Here is a 19,954-nt window from a genome sequence, read left to right on the forward strand (position 1 = left end):
AAGACAAATTCCAAGACCATAGGAGAGTGTTAATCCTGACGTAAGTAGTAAAAGAGAAAAAAGTCCATCAGCATACTGAACTATGTTCAGCTGTTTAGGTGGTAGATGGGGAAAAGAAACCCAGATAATACCTGTGGAATTTGGGGCTGAACTGTGAGGAAAAACACTGGTTCCCAGAGAAGGTGTGCTGCAGCCCGCAGAACTGCTGCCCCACCCGCTGGGCGGCCTGCTGGGAGCCTCTAGGCAAGGAGGACCCCCCCCCCCCCGGAGATTCCAGTGCTGGACCCGGGCCACATGAGCAGCCGCTGCCAAAATGACGAATCCGCATTCTCAGAGGCTCAGAATTGCAAAACCCGCCCAGAGCTTTCACTACACCATCACGTTCATGACTTTCAGGACTGATGGTTTCTTAATAGGAAATGTCTTTCTGGTCTGACTTCGAGGAAGATTATATAATTTTCTAAGCCCTGTGGATTTTATAGTTTCTACCACTCTCCTAGGTAAAAATGCATCTTCTAAAGTCTGACAATTCAGAAGTCACTATGCCATTAATTATAGCTTATATTAAACTTGTAGGAATCAAATACTTTAAGAATCAAATACTACCCCCAATTCTGTTATGAGCTTTACTTTTCAAAAATCAATTTTGGAATTTTTGGTTACTCTGACTAAAGATGACTACTCATCTTACCAGTCTTAATTATACTGTCCCCCACCCGATCCACCCCCAAATGTATGCCTTCTTTTCACCTGGCAGTTCTAACTTTCAAATGTTTCAGACTTCTAATTCTGCCATTCCTCCCTTCCTTAGGCTTCAGCCGGTTATACTGAGAACCTCTAATTGTTTTCATAAATCATTCTTCTGTCTCCTTAATCATTTTGTTACTTCCCTCAGGACTTTCTTGAGTATCTTGAATCATGCGGGATTAGGGAATGATCATAGAATAAATCACTGTAATCGGTAGAAGATTTACTATTCAAGAAACTGTATAATCTACACAGGAAAAATTGAAAATATGCTGTAGTTATCATATATTTGAGATTCTAAATTACTTTCTTTATGGAAACAGATAAAATCTAAGTTGTGAGAAAACTGTCTAAAGTTCCCCAAACTAAAGGATCAGTCATCCTTTATGCTTTGACTATAAAGCAGAATAAATACTACTGAAGGTGCTTGTGAAGGCGTGTGAATACTTAAGAAACGGCTCTGGTAGAGAGCTGAGGTACTTGTCTTTATTCAGCTGGTGGCTCAGCCAATATCATACAGTTTCCTTTTGGTTTCTGTTTAATCACTGGAATCACTACATATCTGGGTCATGGTCTAAAAGCTAGTGCTTTTTTTAGTCTCTGAGTGAGATGATGGGTAGGGGAAAAAGGCCAGGAAATCAGTCTCTAAGAAGGAAGGTCTAACTCTTCAGATTCTGGAGGCTTTTAGATTTGGTCCACAGAGGAGTGGAGAGAGAAGCAGGGCCACAGTAACTGCATTAAAAAAAAAAAAAAAAACCCCAAATGATGCCTTGACTCTATAAAAGCAAAAAGAGACGCTCAGCTGTACATTTCCCATTGTTCTTTTGAAAGACATTGTCAGATATCGAAGTGAAGATTTTTCTCATTCATCTTTTTAAGAAAAGTATAGGGAGATAGCCATCTGACTGTGCTATAAATTATATTTTCCTGCCTAACACTCCACTGACTGCTGTAGGAACACTGTGGGTACTTTTTTGTTCCCTGACTCTATGCCAAGGACTTAGCTTATGTCCCGCATCTCCAGCACACGTGCCTGCCATGAGGGAGGTGGCCGTGAGTGTGAGATGAGTCAGTGTGTCTTCTCTACTGAGACAGTTCACAGCAAGCCTTTGGGGCAGCCCAGGATCTCGCCCGATCCCATGGAAGGAGGTCAGCTCTGGAGATCAGCTCTGGAGATCAGCTCTGGAGGTCACCCCCAGAAACTCCTCAGAGTCCCCACCTCCCCACCCCCATTCTGTGTTTCAGAACAGCTCCTGGGGTGGTTGCTTGGTTGGTTGGTTGGTTGGTTGGTTGGTTATGTATGTATCTATGTATGTATGTATGTATGTATGTATTTATGCTGTGGCTTGTGGGATGTCAGTTCCCCAACCAGGGATCGAACCCGTGCCCCCTGCAGTGGAAGCACAGAGCCCTAACCACTGGACCTCCAGGGAAGTCCCCAGTTCCTGCTTTTAGAAGCACTTCCTTGTTTGCCTTTCAGCATAGGTTTTATTTACTCTATATCAAGGATTCTTCTAAAGTATGAAAAAAGAGGTGTGATGGAACCAAATAGCAGTTCCATCAGTTAATTAGTAAACTGAAACCTGTACGTTAGTTATTAAAAGCTTCCCAACAAGGTTAAAAGGTTCCCAATAAGTAAACTTAATACTCTCTTAGGTTAGAATGAATATTACTTACTTACTTGTTCACAGGCCAGAAAGACTACAATGTCACCCTTCTCACCAGAGTGGTGAATTTCAAAGATAAGGCGTAAAATAGACTCAAAAGACTCCTTTTGAGCCCCACTAAGGTACACAACCTCCACTGGGTGCTTATTTTTCACTTCTATGAGAGGCACGTTTCCATAATAAGAACTGAGTTTGCTGATCAGGTGAGGTGAGGAGTTAATTATGAGCTTCAGTTCCGGTCTTGCCAGTAAAACATCTTTAAGAAGTCCAAGTAACACATCAGTTGCAATGCTTCTTTCATGAATATCATCTAAGATGATGACCCCATAGCTACCCAGAAAAGGACTGGACATCATTTCTCTCTGTAACATATCATCAGTACAATACCTACAAAGAAGAAACATGAAAGTTAGAATACTCTCATGAAAAAAATCATATAAAAAAACTCCTAACATAAACAACAAAAATGCCTTTCCTATATCCTTTTGTCTAAATCAGGAGTTTAAATCTTTATCGGGGGCCAAGATTTCTTCAAGTTGATAAAATCTACAGGCCTTCAAAATAGAAAAATACACGTGAACAAATTTTAAGCACAGTTCCCATGTGTTCACAGACCCTCTAGAGACCATCCCTGAGCCCTAGGTTCCAGACCTCTGCCTTACATGTGCACTACAGATATTAACAAGAGCTACATTTAACATTTGCCCTGAGCTTTTTAAAAAAAAGTGATTCAGCAAAATACCCTTGTCGGGTAAGAGTTCCCCCTGTTCCATCAATGTTAGAATTTTGAGTCAGAGCACACACTTCAAGGGAAGGATACACGGATGACTGTCCTCTCTCAGGCTCACGGCCCAGTGAGTCCACTAGCAGGACTCTGTCAGTGGCACATTGTGGGAGATGACGTCACCAGGGTGTTAGCACCAACGAGTTGGAAATGTCGCCCAAATAATAACCACACGAAAGCACCTAAAAAGTAACCACCTATTTGAGGGCAGCGTTCCTGGAGGAGGAATGGGTCATTAGTGATTTTCATGGATTTCCAGTAGTTCTTGGGGTGTAGTTAAAACTAATAGTAAAAATAAATACCTATTAGTCATCCAGCACCATACAAACATCATCTTTCTGACACTGTTTACATATCTACCTATATTATTCCTTGAGGAAGCCAATTTCATAAGTTTTCTACCCATTTAAGGTATTTATTTTATGTGTCCCTGTCTATGGCAGGTCTGAAACTGCTATTCTTAGAAAGGCCTGCTTGCAAGGTTGGCCCTTGGCTGGCATTTGGAAACTTAGATTTGGGAGGGTTCTCACCATTCCCAGAACTGATGCTTACTGTTTGTAATATGGTCTAACCTGCTTTCCTTCTGGGAGTCTGGGACTTTAGAATACAGTAGGAGGCAGAGGGTGCCTATGTGACCAGCCCCCAGTAAATAGCTGGGCACAGTCTCTAATGAGTTTCCTTAAACTCGTTGCTACAACTCACAGCTGGAGGAACTAAGCATATCCCGGGTGAGTCCACTGGGAGGTGCTCTCGGAAGCCTGTGTCTGGTCTCCTCCGGACTTCACGCCTTGCACCATTTCCCTGTGCTGACTTTGCTTTGTATCCTTTCACTTCAGTAAATCTGAGCTGTGGATTAACTATATACTGAATCCTACGAGTCTTCCTAGCAAATCATCAAACCTAGGGGTGGTCTTGGAGACTCTGAAACAGTCCTCACTTAACCCTTTTCAAGGAAGAAAGAAAAAGGAGAAAACATTTATAAGTTCCTAGTGTGCGCCAGGCATTGTGCTGATAGAATAGTTCTCATTTAACCTCTAGAATAAATCTTCAAGGTAGACATTACTATCCCATTATTTATAAATGAGGAAACAGGTTCAGAAAGGTTAAGTACCCTGCATAAAGTCATAAAGCCAGGGAGAGAGTCAAGATTTAAGCCTGAATGTCTATTACATCTCATGCCACTGTCAAATTATAAAGACGGGTCCCTTGGCCGCCATGGATTGGTAACAAAGCCCATGTTCTCCCTCTCTGCACCTTGACGAGATCAGAACATTTGCTCTCTGCCTTACTCCTATACTTGTTCTCATTCTGTGTCTGTCTTACCAAAAGAGCAATGATAAGCTGCTGATTATTCCTTTTCTCAAACTTAAGAAAGAAAATATATTGAATACTACAGTATTATACTTTGTGCAAGATGCAAACAAACAGAGATGCATCCAAAATCTAGGTTCCAGGTCATCTTCTGCTGAGGGTAATTAGTATGATATAATAATATAAGTACTATTGACTCTTGCCTGAAAACAAGTTGCTTTAATCTATGCTACTTCCTTAATGTTATTCCCTTCTGAGCAAAACTCATCTAAGCACTTATCTGACAGGAAGAAATGCTTCCTCTCTGCCAGGCAGAGGAAGTGTGTGTGTTATGTAAATACGTCCAGGCTTAATTAAAAAGGGAGCAGATGTGACTCACCTAAAACTCTACCAGACTCAGCAAGCTAGACCTGGCCTTCCAAATGATTCTGTAAAACTAAGGGAATACTAAGGATCCACCCTAAAACTTACCATACAAACCTCCAGTTTTCTACATAAGACAGAGATCTATTTCTTACCTTTATATTAATAAGATCATGTGTACAGTGCTTAAGAAAATACTGCTCCTGATAACTATGTAAAAAGATGGATACATTTTGGAAATGTAATTTATTTATTTATTTATTTATTTATTTATTTATTTTTTAAATTTTTATTTATTATTTATTTATTATGTTTATTTTTGGCTGTGTTGGGTCTTCGTTTCTGTGTGAGGGCTTTCTCCAGTTGCGGCGAGTGGGGGCCACTCTTCATCGCGGTGCGCGGGCCTGTCACTATCGCAGCCTCTCTTGTTGCGGAGCAGAGGCTCCAGACGCTCAGGCTCAGTAGTTGTGGCTCACGGGCCCAGTTGCTCCGCGGCATGTGGGATCTTCCCAGACCAGGGCTCGAACCCGTGTCCCCTGCATTGGCAGGCAGATTCTCAATCACTGTGCCACCAGGGAAGCCCTTTTTATTTATTTTTAAAATTTATTTTTATTTATTTTTGGCTGCATTGGGTCTTTGTTGCTGTGTGCAGGCTTTGTCTAGTTGTGGTGAGCGGGGGCTACTCTTCACTGCAGTGCGTAGGCTTCTCATTGTGGTGGCCTCTCGTGTTATGGAGCACGGGCTCTAGGCGCGCGGGCTCAGTAGTTGTGGCGCACGGGCCCAGCTGCTCTGCAGCATGTGGGATCCTCCCAGACCAGGGCTCAAACCCATGTCCCCTGCATTGGCAGGCAGATTCCTAACCATTGCGCCACCAGGGAAGTCCCTGGAAATGTAATTTATATTCTAAATTCTTAAGACTGAAAATTTGAAAGCTAAGAATGTAATATAGGAAAGTTTTATTAATATTTTCTGAAATTATATGTATTGAATTTGACCTTAAAAATCTGAGTAATTTCTAAAAAATTCTGTGTTCTAGAGGGTCCATATTTGAAATGTATGTCACTTCCACAAGATATTGTGATATCTAGTTCAGAAAGACTATTTTAGGTATATAATATTCAGGGATCCACTGTTTTGAAAAAGGCCAGAAAAAAGCTTAAAGAAGAACTAAGCTGTTCTATATAGAATCCAGAAAAATGGTAGCGGCATAAAGATTATATTTACTAAGTGCCTATTATGTACCCAACAGACTAGATGCTAAGGAGTTACAAAGAAAATGAAAACGACAATATCAAATACAGAACACTACCTTCTATAATCAACAGTCACCCTTAGATCCTCTTATTTAAATAGCTATTCAGTCTGAGCTTATCAAAAATAATGGCTAGGGCTTCCCTGGTGGCGCAGTGGTTGAGAGTCTGCCTGCCAATGCGAGGGACACGGGTTCGAGCCCTGGTCTGGGAAGATCCCACATGCCCTGGAGCAACTGGGCCCGTGAGCCACAACTACTGAGCCTGCGCTCCGCAACAAGAGAGGCCGCGATAGTGAGAGGCCCGCGCACTGCGATGAGGAGTGGCCCCCGCTTGCCGCAACTAGAGAAAGCCCTCGCACAGAAACGAAGACCAACACACCCAAAAATAAATATATTAATTAATTAAAAAAAAAACTTATGGCTAGCACATGTGTCCAAGGAAATGAATGCGGCCGGAATTTACCTTTTCACCCAAATCACCCAAATCGCTAACAGGTGCGTCGTGCTCCCATCCACCAGTCATGAGCAGCAGCTCCCTGAGTCCTCACAACAAGCCTGTGAGCTGGTGTGTCAACCACCGCGTTTCACGGATGAGGAAGCGTAAGCAGAGAGGCTGGGGGACTTGTGCAAGGCGACAGGTGGGTGGGTGGCGGAGACACTCATTTTACAGCCACGCCGCCTGCTCTTCAGAGCACAGAGCACCAGGAGGAAAATAAGGGACGACTTTCTTTTCTCGTATCCCATAGAGCTTTTCACTCGCTTTGGCCCCTTTGCTGCAACTCAAACCCTGTTAGCAACAAATCAGAGTATCTGCTGACTCTGCACTGGTTGGGGGATGTCAGGGAGGAAAGTGCAGCATCCCAGCAACGAGAGTGACTGTGAAGTAAGGATGAGACGACCCGGCAGCCCGGCCGAGGCAGGAGGAACCAGAACCCGCAGTGGCCGGAGGAGGCTGCTAGTTCCCTTCCACCTTCTGAGGTGCACCTGCGGTTCAGCTCCTCCACACCTGAAGGCTATTTTCTACATTAAGGAAGGAAAGCTACATGCAGATAAGAGCCAAAAAAAATTTTCAACAGAAACTGTAGTCCTTCCTTTGGCTGTTAGGATGGAATGCTTGCAGGGTTTTCATCATAAAGCAATGAAAGCCAAGTCCCAACACATAAGAGATGCTTAAAAGGTGAGATGTGTCTTTGACCTACTCTGACAACATTACTGGGTTACTCCACAATTATTTATCTCTATGATTTTCTTAAAAAAAAAAAAAAAATATATGCACACGATCCATATCAATAAGATAAAAAAATCATAAGATTTCATTTTAAAAGTGACTACATCCAAGAGTCCTTTTCAAAAGGTTTCCAAAGTCTAGTCCATCCTTTAATTAAAACCATGACCACCTGAGAGGTCACTTCAAAATGTAAAGGATGAAGAATGAATCTGCTAGGCGTGGCGATCCTTCACCCTTTCAGGGTTGCACGTCCTGTCCAACTCTCCAACTAGTCTGTGAGTTCCCAAAAGCAGGGAGGTTTTTACGTTTATTTGTATCACTATTGGACCATTTGCATAATAAATAATTTATAAACATATACAACGACTCGGGGACATCATGGCTAGAATAACAGAAGGTTACGCATCTTCAAGAAGTTCAAGTCGTAGTGCTACTGATCAAAAGATTCCCTATGGTTTAACACCAGCCTGAAGACCGATGTCCTCTATTTTCGAAGATAACATTTGAGGGAAAGCAGCTTAGTACAAACCAAATGAGTTATACAGGCTTTCTGAATGGGAGAAGAACTGCACCAGAGTCTGCAGCAGCCAGCTGGGACCAGGCACTCGTCTTTCCTTCCGTTATCAAGCGTGTTAAACAACATTCTCCATGGGACAAGCATGTCAGATGCCAGGGATATGAGTATGCAGGAACCATCCCTGCTATACTGTACTCTGCTATGCTGTGTCATAGCATCCCTGTTACACTAGCGTAGGACGTCCCCAGTGATGTGCCAGGGCACTCTGGTGTGCCCCACAAGGGGGTTAGAGACACGCAGATACACTGAGGCTGAGACACTTGTCTCCTCAGACCTTGGGGCATTCAGGCAGTGCCTGGGACAGCTGAAGCCCTTGAGATGGTCATCTTTGGCTGCAAGCAGCTTTGACCATTTCCTTAAGGTGCCATAAGATACTCTCACTTTCAATGATGGCTATGATAGAAAACTGCTTGAGAAACTGGCCCAGAGCAGTGATTTTTTCCACTTCTCTTTTTCCTTCTGTTAAGCTCTTGGAAACAACTGTGTAAAGGAAATCTCACAACTGTGGTAGCTACTGAGAAGGGTCCTTGGAACCTGTAAGAATCTCAAAACTAGAGTTTGAAAAACACTGACCTACACTGCCATGATGAAGGCTGAGACCAAGTTTTACAGAAGCCCAGCAGAGGGTTTTCTAATTTACACTACGGGAGGGTCAGGGAAGCTTTCCTGGAGCAGGTGACCTCTGCATGGGATCTTGTATGACGGGGAGGAATTAGCCAAGCCCGGAAGAGGCACAGACATTCCTGTGGAGGGAAGATCATATGTCAAGGCACATGGTACACGGAGAACCACGTGTGTCAACACAGCTGGCACACAGACAACGTATATGGACCCACTATGAGGCGGAGCTCCAGAAGCACAGCTTGGAAGGTATTTGGGGCCAACCTAACAAGTCATGACTTTTCCCTGAGGATTATGGGGAGATACGGAAGAAGTTTAGACAAGGAATCCCTGACGGTGCCAAGGTGGGAAAATGAATGGTGCGTGTCAGGCTGGTGACAGAGAGACGAGTTACTATCACACGTTACAGGTGCGTAAAGCAGAGAACGCAAGCATACGCTCTTCTAGGATCGCAGAGGACAAGTCAGGAGTCATCAGGTACAGCAGATGAAAGCCCCCCAAACCAACCTCAAGATCGTTTCACTGGTGCAGCAGTTCTCAAAAGGAATCACGTAGCCGACTTCATGACCGATGTTAACATCCATTTCGTCTGCCACCCGGAGGGCGAGCTGGACCGCAGTCTGCTTGTGGACCTGTGTGCACACCACGCCCCCGTGCTGGTAGTGGATGGAAAGGCAATATTCAGCACACCACTGAGGAACCTTTAACGGGGACAAATGAGACAGGATCAGCCCCGCTAGGAAAACAACACCACCACCACCAAAAAACCTCCAAGGGTTCATCTTATAAATGATTTGTTTTCTTCCACCAGTGAATCACTGGTGGGCTGCATTACAGCTTAGTTAGTGAAACTGAAGAATTTGTATTTATGCATAGAGTTAGTACTAGTAAATAAAGTTAGGAATAAACAGGAGTTAGCAGGGACTGTAAAAGTTAGACTCCCAGATGAAAAACAGGAAGATAAAAATAAAAGGCAAGGTAAAAAAAAATTTTTTTAACCTCAGCTGTTCTGAAAAGACTAATGTATTTAAGATTATTATTTTCTTTCTGGTTAAAAGAAGACACCATCAAAGATATGGCTTCTGGTATCAACTTTTAGGCTTTAAGCAATGTAAATATTAAATAGCATTTAGATGAAAAATAGTAGTTCAAAATTAAAACATTTACATTTAAATCTAAATGACCATAACAAAATAACCAGATAAGCCTACTTTACATTTCCCTGGCAATAAAAGCTAAAATACACTGCATTTATCATCTAAATACAATGAAAAATAAGCTCAGTGAGATAATTAACCAATCCATCCAGATTTGGAAAGAGCCAATTCCAAGACTGCTCTTGAGTTATTTATTTTTAAATCCTTTTACTGAAAATGTATTATGGTTCAGTTGATTTTAAAGAGTTCATTTGCATAAGAATTATTACAGTAGAAAGTACTGAATTCATTTGTATGCTGGAATCTTAGGGCACTTTCAGTAAGTTACGCTTTGTTACATGTATTTTTAAAATAAATCATTCTGAGTGTTTTTTAATAGATCCAAGGTATTCAAAAGTTTTAGCATTTTTAATTATCTTCAGATTTGCTATTTACTAGACCCATCGTGGAATTCTTAGATTTTTTTAAAATATAAATTTATTTATTTATTTTTGGCTGCGTTGGGTCTTCCTTGCTGCACGCGGGCTTCCTCTAGTTGCGGCTAGTGGGGGTTACTCTTCGTTGCAGTGCGCGGGCTTCTCATTGCGGTGGCTTCTCTCGTTGCAGAGCATGGACTCTAGGCGCATGGGCTTCAGTAGTTGTGGCATGCGAGCTCAGCAGTTGTGGTGCATGGGCTTAGTTGCTCCGCGGCATGTGGGATCTTCCCGGACCAGGGCTCAAACCCGTGTCCCCCGCGTTGGCAGGCAGATCCTTAACCACTGTGCCACCACGGAAGCCCGAATTCTTAGATTTTAATACTCACTATAACTTGAAAAATAAACATAACTTACTAGAAATCAAGTAACTCCAAAATGAACACCTGCTGCAGACTGCAGATTCCCGATGATTAAAAGTGTAAATGTAGTTCCTCTGTTTCAAGATGAGTGTCAGCCTTGTCAACAGGTTGAAAACTATCAGCAATTATTTCCTCAATAACCCACTTTGTTCTATGAAAGATGAACATTTAACATACTAAGCTCAGGAAATCTGGAATCAAGGTACACCACAAGTGACCAAAGTCAGGAGTTCTAGAACTGGTGTGCCACTAGTTTGTTAATTGTAAATCACCATTTCTCTAAGCTTCAGTTTCCTTTCCTGTAAAATGGGTTGAACGGATGAGACCTACCCTTCAAGTCTGAGCTCCTGTGCCATTTTCTCCCCAAGGCTTGCTGTGATACCTCCCCTCCACCCCCCACCAGGAAGGAGACCCCACAGTGTACTTCCTGACGACCATGGCATGGACCACGGACCACACTTCCTGCAGTTGCTGGTCTGTTCCAGTGCAGACCTGTTCACCCCACTAGACTATGAGCTCTGGGAGAACAGAGATCTGTCTTGGTCACCAAATAATCTTAAATAAGTTTATTCAATAAATATTTGTTAAATGGACAAATTAATTTCTTACACTTTCCAGAAATATTTTTAAATTCTATGATTCGATATATTCTACCTTGAATTGCTTCACAATCACACCTAATTGGGAATTCACGTAAAAGTTTCTATCTCCCTCATTCCCTAGGAAGTTATTTTTTATCCTTGTCAAATCCTTACTTTTTAACCCGATTCCCTATTCCCTTCATATCTAGGTCCTTAGCTGAGACCTCAAATAACACTTTTGTGAGAAATTATATTAAAACTGTTTGAATCTTTGTCTCCCCACTAGAGTGGAAGATCCTTAAGGTGGACATGCGTGGTTCATATTCCCCCCACTACTTAATAGAGGACCTGACACATAAGAGGGATAATAAATATTTGGATGGAAGGATGGATGAAGACATTAGAATAATTGAAAAGAAGGGAGAGAAAGGCTTAGACTCAGGACTTAACATGGGAGAGAAGTAATAAAACCAAGGGACATTTATTTCTAAGGAAGAATGAATAGTACTCACTAGCAGACTAATTATGCGTAAGAAGAAACAAATATTTTACGATCTCTGACTTAAAATACTAGGGTAATGGCATCGTTAACAACCAGAAATTTAAAAGTAAAATAAAACAGAATGAATGAATGAAGCTAAACAGTAGCATAAAGTGCTTCTGGGGGGAGCGAGGTGTTCACGGGGAGGGAGAGAACCTTCAGGAGAGCCGGGAAAGTGGTCAGGGTTAAGGTCATCTTGATGGGAGGACATCCAGGTGTAGCCAGCCTGAGATCAACTGCAAAACAGGCCAGGAGCCTAAGTGAGGGGCCAGAGCTAGAGATACACACAGAAGTCCTAGAATTTCAGAGCTGAAAGGAATCTCTGGAAGGCATGTAGGCCACGGCCTCATTTTACACATGAGGAAAGTCTTAGAAGGGTGACTTGCCCCAGTCATCCTGCCAGTAAACAGCACAGCCAGAACCGATCCGAATCTTCCAGTTTCTCATCCAGCATAATCTCCGCCGGGCCAGGGTCGCTCCCGAGAATCTTTATACAAAGGTAGTAACATAAGCCATCAGGTTCTCAACAGTCACCACTTTTCACTACTCTTTCTAGCCTGATAGCAATGTCGGGGGACAGTACTACGAGGACAGCGGGCACTATTTTACACAGCTAGAACTGCTGCTGAAATGACACCATCCAGTTTCACTAAAACACCTGGATATACTCAGTCTGGTTATTATTCTAAGATCCAGGATAGCTGCTTTCAAACTCTAGAATTCTACATGATTCAGATGATTATGGGCCACGTTCCTAAGGTTCTGATTTTGTTTTCTGAGTGCACTTCATTTATTTCTATTTACTCACATAAACAAATTCTGCAAGATTAGACTATTACAGTATGTTTATAATGTTATAAACATCATATCGGCCTGGCAGTGGAATAAATATAAACAATCCAACAGTCCTCGCTGTTCTTTTTGCCCTCCTCCACAATAGAGCAAATTATTTCACCTATGAGGCAAAGAAAATAATTCAGAAATGGGACAGCTCTTCTAAACATCAGTTCAAATAACCAGCGAAAGACTGAACACATGCATATTGGGCTTAATGTAGGGATGTCTGCTGACACAGCCAAGCTGAAGGTTGAGCACAAGTCACAACTAATTGCAGAGCACTCACCCCATGCAGCTCTGACTGCGAACGATGTATTGCCCCTTTCAGTAAGTCACACATGGATGACGACAGTAAGTGATGCAAATGCAAACTGAAAGGGTCGTCTCTGAACAAAAAGGAGAGACATATGAAATCACCTCTCCTAATTATAACAACTTCTGTGCTTTAGCAGACCTTCCGAATCACTCTAAGCAAGCTACGGCACACTGTGAAGTCTGACGCCTTCGCAAACTCAAAGTATCGGCTGAAAAGAAGTATGATTCAGCAAATGCCAGAAATGTGAACATTTCGTCATTTCAAGGGGCACTAAGATTACAGCTTCACAGGGAACTCTTGCATTCTCTGCACTTATAGCAAATACCGTACCATTCTGCGCCCTGATTCTGATTCTCCTCTGGGAGTGGCTTTTTCTTTGTCCCAATAGTACTTTACCCTTCTCACCAATGCATTATGTGCCTTTCATGTCTCTCTCTATAGTTTCTCTTTGGAAGATATGCCCCCCACCCCCGGCATCTAGAACATACTTTAGTACTTAGCAAAAGGTGTACAATTTGGTGAACAAAACAGAAAACTGTTCTTTTACTTATTTATTTATTTTTTGTTAATTGTGGCTCACGGGCCTAGTTGCTCCGCGGCATGTGGGATCCTCCCAGACCAGGGCTCGAACCCGTGTCCCCTGCATTGGCAGGCAGATTCTCAGCCACTGCACCACCAGGGAAGCCCCAAAACTGTTCTTTTATAACTGAAAAAAACAAACCTATTTACAAATTTACCTGGACCTTTCAGCAATAGATAACACCCACATTTATATATTTGGTCTAGAAAATTTCCCTACTAGAAATCACAACTTCACATATTTTCATTCTGAGCTCATCCAACAACTTTTTCACATTCTCTCAATCCAGTTTTAAAGGTCATTTTCTGGACTGTGTGACGTGCCACACGTGCTAAAGCCTGAGCGGCGAAGCGGGCTCCGGGTCGCGCAATCAGGATCAGCGCAGACGCTGACAGAGCGCGACCGGCTCCTGGCTCTTATCTCCTCCCTGAAAGCAAATCACTGGGACTCTGGCCCATCTGCCGCTACGAGAGTAGGTAAGAGGGGTCCTCCAAGTAACCAAAACCTAATCTACATCAAGGCTTCACCAGCTTGACTTCGTAACTGGAGCTCTACAAGTTGTACAGATTCGGAACACGAAGCCAAGACGCTCCATCCCCACCCCGGGCAACAGGCAGGAGGCTGGGCTGCTGGACTCTGGGAGGCTGGGGCCCAGGATCCTCGGCTGGTCCTGATCCAGATCGGAACCAGGAGGGCAGCAGAGCAGTCTCATTGCTGCCACCGCAGCAGGAGGACAGCCACATGAGTCACACTGGTGTGGAACCTCCTGCCCCTCCGTCCACGGCTAGAGATTGTGTCCCCTCCTCTAGTGGATATACGAGTAAAGGACGCGAGACAAAAGTCATCTGTGAGACACAACGCTACTACAGTTAAACAAATTCTAGTCCCAAAGGCCCTCAAGCCCTTGTTTTATGTCCCCGGCCTGCCCACGGTGACTGATTCCTCTTCTGGGCCACCCAGGGCGCAGCTGTGCCAAGGTCCCAATCACTCACTTTTATTTAAGTACCAGAATCATGAAATCCAAAGTTGAAAGGAACCATAAGGACCAGCAATTCACCCAAAGGCATGAATCTCTACAGCAACATTCCTGCAGGCGCCCTAAGCTGCCCGATGTGAACCAGAATGTCAGAACTCATTCCTGAGGAGTGGGTCCCCTTCTGCATTAAATGTCACATGTCCCTGGATACCATAATTTGTATACCTCTTGAGTGAACACAGGTAGACTCTGCCAGCAGAAAATGCGGGGTAAGTTACTCAGCTAATAATGTGGAGTTGTTCTACACCATCCAGCTTCTTAATTTAGGCTAAAGCTCAGGTACGTCATGCTTATTCAGCTCACTAACCCAACCATTTCAGGGGAAATTTCAGGACAAGTAAGTAAATAGATGGTTCTAAAAATATTTCATTCTCTTTTAGACTTTTTCATAAATCTGCCCCAAAAAAGGTAACAAGAAAAGGCTCTATAAATGTATGAAAAGTTGTCCTCTTTTCCAGAGGGCAGTCACAAAATAGCCTTCATACCATCTGCACTAAAGAGAGGTGGAATTTTTAGGATCCAGCAAAACACTTGTGGTCCTCTTTGGAAAGCTTGGGTCTAAAGACAGACTTTTCTTTGAAAGGTTTAAAATGCTGAGGAAAAAGAAAATAGTCTTAGAAGCTCTTTAAAAAATAACCAAGTTGTTTCCAGAATTAAGAAAACAACTGATGCTCCCATTATTTAAATTGGTTTAGAATTTGATTTCTCCTACCCTGAAGATACATATTGCCTTCACACTTAACAGAAACAAGCATGATTTATTAAAATGATCAAGAAGTTAGAGATGACAAGAGAAACCATTGCTAGGTATTAACATAACATATTACATGATAACAACTCTTGCCCTTTAAGATCACAAATTCTAAAAGAAAACTCAAGGAGTATATATTAAAAAAAATTTTTTTTAAACAATATTGTGGGTTAGCAATTCTGAAACTAAAATTTGAGCATTCTAAAATTGAACAAGTAAAGATATTATGAATAATGAGTGCTAAGTTTCTCATAGTTAGTGAAGGGAGTTACAAATATGGAAGTGCGGAAGGCTAGAATGAACGCTGTACAGCTGAACTGGAATCAGAGACGTCAGTAGGAACCCATGGTTTTTAAGAAGAGAGAGACAGAAATACAGATAAAACAGAAATATACATAGAGAAAGAAATACAGAGAAATAGAGAGAAACAGAGAAAGACAGAAATCGAAAGAGCTAGAGAGATAGAAGGAGAAGCAGGAGGACCTAGAAGCAACGACAAGTCAATGACCAACGGGCACTTAGCACCCATCTCCTGGTTTTTAAATACAATTCCCCACTAAAAGGAACCACCAGGGCTCCTTGAGAAAAATGGCTGTTTCCAAGACTGGAGCAGGGAACATACTAGATGAGCCTATAACATCTTACTGGGCCAGAAAGCAAAGAAATGCTCAGAGAATGATGTCAAAAGAACACAGAAGGCATCCTGAAGGGGTTCCCATAGGCCACATTGGGGACAATTTGAGCAACAAAATAAATGGGCTTAGTAATGAATTATCACCTACAGAATAAAATAAGAATTCATGAGTCCACACTGACATAAATAAATGAGAAAGAAGAAAAAGCTCAGTTTTACGGAAGAATTCCAAATATTAAATGTATCGATAGAAGGAATTTCAGAAATAGAAAAATCACCATTTGGTCACTACCGTGTAATAACGTCAAAGGTAAGAATCATCCAAGGATGCTAAAATTAGTAGCTGGAGGCACGACAAGAAGCAGACTCTACATAGTCTCCAAGTATCTCCCCATATGTCTTAAATGATAGGGGGGAATTGTAACTTGACGATAGGGATCAAGACAGTCACCACCTTACCAAGTTATCAAATTTAACATCACCAGTCACGGGAAAAATCTTCTGTCTCCTGCTACGATGTCCTGAGGAGGACACATAGCACTTCTGTCCTCTTCCTGCCACAAACGCAAAATTGGAATCTAATCCAAAGGAAACACCAGACAGATTCAAACTGAGGGATGTTGTACAAAATACCTAACTTGTACTCTTCAAAAATGTTGCGGTCGTGAAGGACAAGGAAAGACTGAGAAGCTGCTTCAGATCAAAGGTGATTAAGGAGAAATGACAAGGAAATGCAATGTAACTTTGGATTGGATTCTGGACTAGAATTTCTTTTTTTAATTACAAAGGTCCTTAGTGGGCAAACTGATGAAATTTGAATGTTATAAGTTAGATTTTGGTAATTATATTGTGGCTAGCCCTGTTTTAGTAGATATTGCTGAAGTGTTTGGAGGTGAAGGGTATCATGTCATCAACTGACTCAGAATGTTCAGAATAAAAATCTGTGTGTGTGTATGGAGAGAGAACGATAAAGCACGTGTGGTAAAATGTTAACTTTGGTGGAATCTGGGTGAACTATATGTGGAAAATCTTTGTACTATTTTTGCAACTTTTTGTAAGTCTGAAATTATTGCAAAATAAAAACTTTAATTTTTTTTTTTTTTGGCTGCGTTGGGTCTTCGTTGCTGTGCGCGGGCTTTCTCTAGTTGTGGCGAGCGGTGGCTACTCTTCATTGCGGAGCATGGGCTCTAGGCCCGCGGGCTTCAGTAGTTGTGGCACACGGGCTCAGTAGTTGTGGCTCGTGGGCTCTAGAGCGCAGGCTCAGTAGTTGTGGCGCACAGGCTTAGTTGCTCCACAGCAGGTGGGATCTTCCCGGACCAGCGCTCGAACCTGTGTCCCCTGCATTGGCGGGTGGATTCTTAACCACTGCGCCACCAGGGAAGCCCCTAAATAATTTTTAACTTGCCACTTGTCCACAGAAACCAGGAAAATTATAACCCTTCAGTTTTCATCATTAGCTTCTTATGACAAACTAAATCATTCACTGTAGCGACAAGTCATCACAACGAACAGAAAATTATAATAAACCCTTGATACTGGCAGCTATAAACAAGATTAAAGAAAAAAAAAACCTATTGTCCATTTCACCCCTCTTCAAGTTCCATTTAGAACAAGTAAGCCTCAGAGGTAATAAAAACCTTAAAGCAGCAAAGTATAGTAGAAAGAGTTCTTAGAATTCCAGCTCAGAAAGTTATGTGACATTCATTAGACAAATTATCAAACTCCTCTGGGCCAGGGTTTCATCATCTGAAAAATGAAGGGGTTCTATCAGATTATCTCTGTGGTCTGCTCTAATTCTTACATCATGAGAACCTACAAATGAATTTCATAATAAAAATACTTATTGCTTGCTTTACAATTTAAGAGTAAAATAGAGATCTCACTCAAATCAAACTTCAAGTTCAAATATAACAACAATAAACTGGACAGTAAATAGTCATTCGCTATCTATCCTAATTCTTTCCTCCTTTTTAGACCCTGAAGTGTGTGGCTCTAGGCCTGGATCATATTTGGCCACTCAGTTACTTCTTACAGTCTGGAAAATAAGAATTTCCTTGTGCTTTTGACTTTCTGTAACTTAACCAACTTCACCAATAAGCATATCCACACATCCTTATTATCAGACTGCTGGACATGTAAACGTGGCAGTTAATCCCAAAACCTATGGCAGGCAAATAACATCTATCACATCTTTTAAAACATAATATGCACAACAAAATAATTTGAATAGATTGTTCTGCTATTCTAAAGAACATTCAGTGGTACAATAAACACAATCAATAGCCACATAAGTATTAACTTTTATTCAGCTGGCTTTCATAAAAAAATTTAGGGAAGTAACTTAATTGTTGTGCCTGAATTGCTGATGCTCTTTTTTGTTTTGTGTTTTGGTTTAGATAATATCATTATTAAAACAGAACACTATGCTGTGACACTGTAACTATTTAAGTAATAAAAAAGTACAACATGCAAAGCAAATGCTTTTTTGTAGCGGCTACTCACCTGAGAGCTCTTGCCACACTTCGCATCTCCTGAAACGATCACAATTTGACTTTGAAGCAGATTCTCCATAAAGGAGTATTTTTCCTTCCATATTGGAAGATCTTCTCTTTCTTTCAGAAGTTTATAATAACGTGATGAATATGGCAATCCATCAAAAGGGTTAAGTTCCAGATCCTCACAGGCCAAAATCCCCTCCTCATCCCCCTCACTGGAATCGAGGGATTCAGGAAAATAGCGTTTTTCAGAGGAAGAGTTTGGACATTCCAGTTCTTCTTCTTCCATCTTGTCCAAGTGAGCTTAAGCAGCTGGCATTCTCCTACAATAACCCACTGCAAATAGAGTTGAAAGTCCACATATACAAACTCAGATGTCCCAATCTCTAGGACTTCAGTTCAAGGTTTTAGCAAGCTGAATTCCTCAAATCTGCGTCTGTTCTTCTTTGCTGCATTAGCTACTGTGCTGGCTCACCAGCACTCTTCAGCACGTTAAGTGATTGTCAATAAACCACGCTAAACACAAACAAAAAAAAGAAGGAAAATCAGGTACATATACATACAAGATGTTCAAAAGAAAAAGCATACGCATTCAAAAATAAAACATGATTTTTCCTGTTAACTGGTTACTGTCTGTCATTTCTGCTGTCTGTTTAAAAGGCCAGGAATAATATAGGTTAATTCTTAAAGTCTGGTTGGCTGCAGTTTTTTCCTGGCCAGTTTGGAAAACAATTCCACACTGGACCTGGTGCTCTCTGCCTGATCTGCCTCTATCACAGGTCCCTGCATCTTGATTGGCAGTGAATAGAAAGCAACAGGGGGACATTGTGAGTGTGAGCCTCAATCACGTGGTCACTAATCCCACTACAAAAGAGATGCCAGACCCTATAAAAGGGAAAATTGTGAGGGCCTGGGGAGTGTTCTCCAACACTGGCTACAAGAGTCTACTATTTATTTATTTATTTAGTATTAAGAACTCCTCTAGTTTAAAGGAGAATATTAAAAAAAATACTTCATTTTACATTTGCTTGTGCCAGTTTACAAAGTCAAGTGAGTGGGTTTCTTATTTTTTTCCATCTGAGGCTATGGCTAGCTTTTGTTAATGAGGTCTTTGTTTGCTTAATTAAACCAGTAATCTCAAGCATATTTCTCAAGATTCCTGGGTCTTGAGCCCAGTATGGCATATTCAAGAGGCAATAAAATACATTTAATTTAAATGAAGAAGTGAAAAATTGCCTAAGAAAAGGTAAAATTTACGCTAGTAACACTCCCTACGTGTCAGGTAAGGGGTCCTTCCTTTTCCAATCACTGGTGATTTTTTAAAACTCTAATCAGTATTGCTGGAAATAAGCACCTTTTCACATCAATCAAGGGAAAACTAAAAAGACAGAAAAACTCGAGTATAAAAGAACAAATAATAAAATACATTTCATGATATCTTGTCACTCAGATCACTCTTTTTACAGCACCCCATTTATCGGAACTACTGCTTTTTTTTCTTTTAATGTATAACACACCACTTTATTTTTTTAACTTCCTTTTTAAAATTTTTTTCAAATTTATTATTTTTTAAATTTATTTGGCTGCACCAGGTCTTAGTTGTGGCATGCAGGGTCTTTTTTTTTTTAGTTGCGTGATCTT

At 41.6% G+C, this 19,954-nt stretch overlaps 1 protein-coding gene across 3 annotated transcripts in view; it reads right to left on the reverse strand.

The window, feature by feature from the left end:
• The window catches only part of DHX32 (DEAH-box helicase 32 (putative)), a 54,999-nt gene that overhangs the window by 21,856 nt on the left and 13,189 nt on the right, over window positions 1-19,954 (reverse strand). For all 3 annotated transcript variants that reach the window (XM_082406621.1, XM_082406619.1, XM_082406620.1), the window contains 3 exons: window positions 18,321-18,829; window positions 9,058-9,251; window positions 2,429-2,801 (listed from right to left, as the gene is read on the reverse strand). In XM_082406621.1, coding sequence (XP_082262747.1) covers window positions 2,429-2,801; window positions 9,058-9,251; window positions 18,321-18,602 — 849 coding nt within the window. In that variant the 5' untranslated portion in view covers window positions 18,603-18,829. The remainder of the gene's footprint in view (window positions 1-2,428; window positions 2,802-9,057; window positions 9,252-18,320; window positions 18,830-19,954) is intronic.

The sequence above is a fragment of the Balaenoptera borealis genome (genome assembly GCF_965194805.1).
Source record: "Balaenoptera borealis genome assembly, chromosome: 10".
Taxonomy (NCBI): domain Eukaryota; kingdom Metazoa; phylum Chordata; class Mammalia; order Artiodactyla; family Balaenopteridae; genus Balaenoptera; species Balaenoptera borealis.